The following is a 5,225-nucleotide window of genomic DNA, read 5'->3' on the forward strand; positions in this document are numbered from 1 at the left end:
CTTTGACCTCACCTGCCTGATCAGATGGTGTTTCCTAAAATCAATCATGGGTTTCTCTCTGCTGATCAGCAGCTCATTAAACGCCGCCTCATTAAGGTAGTGCTTCATCTCACTGGAATCTGGTTCTTCTTTACATTCAGTTTACTCTCTGCTGTACCTGTTTATCGGAAGCCATCTTATAGCAAGTTGCTTATTTGAAAGTTCTATAATTAAGCAACTGTTAATGAAATTAACGCTTAAATCCTATGGGTAGCTTTGCTAAGTGCTCCACGTTTAAGATGCAGTTAGCATTTTTAGTGGTTTGCAGTGCTATACTGGAAATCAAACAAGTTGAACATCATTTCTGGTGTTTTTTCAAAGGCTGTGTGTTCTGGCAGCTTTCTTAGAAATTGTCTTTTACAAATTAGTAAGTCTAAATCATTAAGGGATTTGGCTAATTATCACTCTGAAAGAGCTCACCAAAACAGATGAAAAATTCTGTGCAACTTTGTGGAAAAGCACTTACTCTCCATGCTCGTGTTTGAAGTCTGTCCACGTAACATTGATGGGCTTGGAATGTTGCCAGGCAAACTGTCTAGTTCTGCCACACGACGTTTTTTTAATCCTCAGCTTTGTCATGATTATACCAATCAGGAAACGAAGAGCTGCTTATTGAAAACAGTTACTCTCTTTGGAAAACTGCATGAGTCAAATATTGCAAAGCTACCTCAAATTCTAGTCCGTGTCCTGTGGTAGAACAAGCCATTTACAATTTCAGCCTTTTGCTCTGTGGCCGCTTGCACTGTACAGGTACAACCTGTTAGTCTTCAAGGCAAAGAGCAGTCTTTGCAGTAAGGAGCAAAGACGCCAGTGTTTAGCTCGCAGTAGCTTCTTTAAACTTGTCTTGCATTCTTTCTGGAAAACTGTATTTTTGTGTGGTTGATGCCTCTAAAGCAAATTTCAGATGATGATTTCTTTGTTGTGCTAGGGGGACCAAGGACAAGCTGGACCCCCTGGACCTCCAGGGCCACCAGGACCCAGAGGTCCCCCAGGAGATACTGGCAAAGATGGTCCTCGAGGGATGCCTGGCATTCCGGTGAGTTAGTCTGTTGGTGTCCAAATTTTTGTCAAGTATGTAACAGCCAAAGGTGGTTTGTGAGGTAAGACTGGCAAATAAGACATGTGGAAGCTGAACCACAGACAAATTTTGCAGTACACCTGAAGTCTCTCTGCCACACACAGCAAGTTCATAGCGGGGCCAAGAGTAACACCTAGGTTTCTTGCCTCTCACCCCTGGCAGTTTTTCCCACACATTCTAAGGTTTCTGAGTTGTTCACTGATGTTTTAATAGCTGTACGAAAAGGTTCTCCCCCCTCTACAAGTAGCAAATGTTCCCACTCAGACTTCAAGCTAAAGCTGAATGTGAGATGTCATTGCATAGACTAGCTTGACTTCTCACTTTCTAATGATTGAGCCTCAAATTATGAAATCAGAATAATAAACTGCTAAATGCTGCCCAAAGTATGATCAATTTTGGAGTGAGATTCTGCCATTTCTACACAACACTAACAGTACAGTTTTCTTCCACTCGACCCCTGTATTTCATTAGATCCATAAGCAGAATACAGAACATTCCTTAATGTTTTAGATACAGGATCAGACCCACAGGCTTTGGCATTTTGTAATGTGATATTAAACACTTCATAAAAAGATGCATAAATACAAGTATTTGTTTTTTTTTTTCTTCAAAATATGAGTATATTCTTGACTCTATGGTTTGTGACATCTTTAATACTCCTTTTTTAATTGTTTTTCTTTTTGGAAAAAGTATCTCTGTTCATTGTGAATCCCACTGCAGTATCAGTGTGGAAACTGAATCACAGGCAGTACATTTGACAACTGAAATGTCAAATGCACAGATCTGGTAAACACATCTCCACACCTGTCACAAGTAAAGATCACAGCTGAGAGGATGCGTAAGGAACTAGCAAGGTGAAGACATCTCTGGAAAAAGAAACAGCTTTGTCAGAGAGAAAGCGTAGCTCATTATGTAGGCCAGGACAGAAAGGCATAAAATTTCACTGCAAAACCAAGAAAGAAAATACCTGAGTTCCTGTTCTAGTCATATTTCAGACTGCCTCATTTGAAATTGTATTGACTATGCATTAGTTGTATTAAGAGTGTAACATGATAACCATCCCTGGAGATGTTCATGAAACATGGAGATGTAGCACTGAGGGACATGTGTTAATTTGTGATATTGGTGGGGGAGTTGACAGTTCAGTTAGATGAGGTGATCTTGATCTTTTCCAAACTTAATGATTCTATGATTCTAACTGAGGCCTGTTGTTAACCAACATTGGGCTGATAATTTCTAGCACAAGCTTGTGAAGTTATACTGAAAATCTATTGCTTTCACTGTTTGCTTTACTTTGGCCATCTACTCATTTCTTGTTAGTCTTCTAATGTGGTAAATTTGACTCTGTTTGGAGTTGTTTCTGGTTTGATATAGAGAGGGTGAGACTGAAACTGCAACCAATTTCTAACTGCAAGAGTTTTAATGGTTTTGCAACCATTTTTATAATCCACATGCAAGAGGCTAGAAGAATCAGCTAGTGTTGCTGATCACAGTTTGACTGTGGATTGCTTGGGTTTTTTTGCTGCTTAGCAAAGGGAACAATAGTGTTTCTCATGACAGAAGTAATACATTTTATGCAATTAGGTCATTCCGTTTTATAATAGTTCTGAAGTGATTTTTGACTTTAGATGGCGAGAGAGAGTATCTTTTTATAGGTTTGTTTTTTGTTTCTTTTTGTTTAGCTGTGGTTATCTTAAGCCCCATAGCATTGTGGAGAATCAATTTGTGGTACAGCTTCAGTATCAGATAAAATCAAACCAGATTGCTGACTATTGTTATCATCCTGCTCCTTCTCAGTGTCCTGCATCAAGAGAAAAACTTGTCCCAGCTTTGTATCTTTAAAAGGCTTCTGTGGAAGTGAAAAACAACAAAATAATAGTTATACTACATTACAAATAGGAACACTGCAGCATTACAACTGAAAGAGAAAGTCCTTACTATGGCCAGCCTCCACTGTACGGCAGTCATTTCCTTAAGCAAACTTTCATTTCCTTTTAAGCAAGGTACTTATAATCACCAGAACTGCAAGAAAATGTTTTGGCCGCTGCCTTCCTCCATGCCCCATGCACTTGCTGTGCATCCTGTGAAACTCACACGCTCAAGATAACAGGGCCCAGGTGAGCATCTCCAGCAGCCATCATTACTTCTTTTCCTCTGTGTAGCAGTTTTGAGGAACAGTCTGTGTGCTAACATCTCCATCTGTGCCCACATATCTCCATCTGTGCTATCTTTACCTCACATGCCAGGAGCACGCATCCTGCTCTAGTCACTTAAAGTTTTTAAAGATGAGGAAACGTTTGTTTCTGGGACAGAAAGTCTTTAGATCTGAAGGTAGAAATGTGAGGAAAATGCTGTTAGGCCTATTGGAAGGTCTAACAGGAACCAAGGAAGATCAAGGGCATGAGAAAGGATTTTGCAGCCTTCTGTTAAGCCTTCATTTGGGTGTCAGTAGAAAAACCTCTTGGAACCTGAACATCCTTGTCTTGCAAAAGAGCAAAATGCCTACAGTATATGCTTCCCGTCATAGCTTTCCTGCTACACAGATACCAGCACTTTGAAAGTTTAGAGTCTCAAAAAAGAGGCACAAGGGAAAAAACAGGGTTGTTTTGTTTTGTTTTTTTTTGCTGGTAATAAAACAATAGACAATGTTACACAGTTTTGAAATTATTTCAGCATAAAGATAATGCTTCCCAACATTTATAGGCATATCTTGATGCTTATGTGATGCTGTAAGCAAGGCTACAAAGAAAGCTGAGAAGTTCAACAAGCTTAAATAATTTGCCGTCTGAAATTTGTGCCTGTGTGGTTTCTCTTTCCCTGTTTTTTAGTATGTTTGCAGATGCAGATTTGTGCGTCTGTACCTAGAGAAGCAGTTCAGAATCTGTTGAGTTGCCAAGAACAGTAGCATCAAAACAGTTCCCATCGGTTCTTGACAGGTTTTCTTTTATGATAAATCTGATAAAGATGATCCTGCAGCTGTGCTGATCCAACAGCACATGGATAGCCTGTGTGGTATGACATTCATTTCACTGTCTCAAATGACAGTTTAATGCATTCATTTAAGAAGAAGGAAGTGAAGATAGCGCCTTGCTTCATGTAGACGTGTGCCACAAAGAGAATTAATTGGGAAAATGAAGGGATACCATTTTGAAAACCAATCCAAATATTTAACAGATGAACAATTATTGCATAACTTCAAAATGTCACTGTTCATGGGTATATGCAATATGATAATTAGTAAGTTATGTCTGCTGACTGAGGTGATGACACAGAACACTAATTCTGGAATATGTAAACAGTGATTCAGCACATATGTGAAAAAACCTTTATCTGTGTTCTTTAGCACCACTGGCTGAAGTGGAATGTTTGGAACCAAAGGGCTGAGAGTCAGCACACCAGGGTTTAAATTTTGCTTGGAGAACTACATCATTAAAAGATTGTGAAGTAGTACCTTGCCTCTTAAAGTCTGTGATTTGATCTATTTCTTTAAAAAGCAAATATACATATAAACGTGTGCGTGTATTTAATATGTGGTCAGCTACCATACCTGTTAAATAATGGAATTTTTTAAGAGGTTGTTATTAAGCAAGGAACTGAATTCAAGACATGCTACTCAAATTACTCATGTGGTTTTTTGTTTGTTTGTTTGTTTGTTTTTTAGGGTGAGCCAGGAAAGCCAGGTGAACAAGGGTTGGCAGTAAGTACTCTTCCAGTTTGCTAAGAAACTTTAACAGACTTAAACATGCTTCTTAAACTGTGGAATTCCGGAAAGCTTGATAATTGTATTTTCCAGCCCTCCTTTGTCACTGAGTATTTGAAGTCTCATTTGCAAAGAAACTACAAGAAAAAAATAGAATTTTTTAAAAATATAGATTTGTCTATTATATAAAGGCAATTCTTCCTTTCAGGTTGCAGAAGTATAGAGGGCACAGCAAGGAAAAACTGCCATGTCAGGTGTGCCAGATTCACGGCCCCCTCTGAATTTGAGTTGTTTCCACGTTGAGACTGTGGAGCAGTGCAGCAGCCATCTACTTGTTTAAAAGGCCAAAATCTCAGCAATTGTTCTGGCCCCTTGCCTGACAGAACAGTGAAGATGCTGCAAAGAAAC

General features: G+C 39.1%; 1 protein-coding gene across 1 annotated transcript; it reads left to right on the top strand.

Annotated features, from left to right (window-relative positions):
- On the top strand, positions 1–4,838 carry LOC104910695 (collagen alpha-1(XXV) chain-like). Its single transcript, XM_031553268.1, has 3 exons — positions 1–96; positions 968–1,075; positions 4,779–4,838. Exons 1-3 carry the CDS (start codon positions 25–27, stop codon positions 4,836–4,838), a joined length of 240 nt encoding a protein of 79 aa, XP_031409128.1. The 5' UTR covers positions 1–24.
- Positions 4,839–5,225: the final 387 nt, after the last annotated feature.

The sequence above is a fragment of the Meleagris gallopavo genome, chromosome 4 (assembly GCF_000146605.3).
Source record: "Meleagris gallopavo isolate NT-WF06-2002-E0010 breed Aviagen turkey brand Nicholas breeding stock chromosome 4, Turkey_5.1, whole genome shotgun sequence".
NCBI lineage: Eukaryota > Metazoa > Chordata > Aves > Galliformes > Phasianidae > Meleagris > Meleagris gallopavo.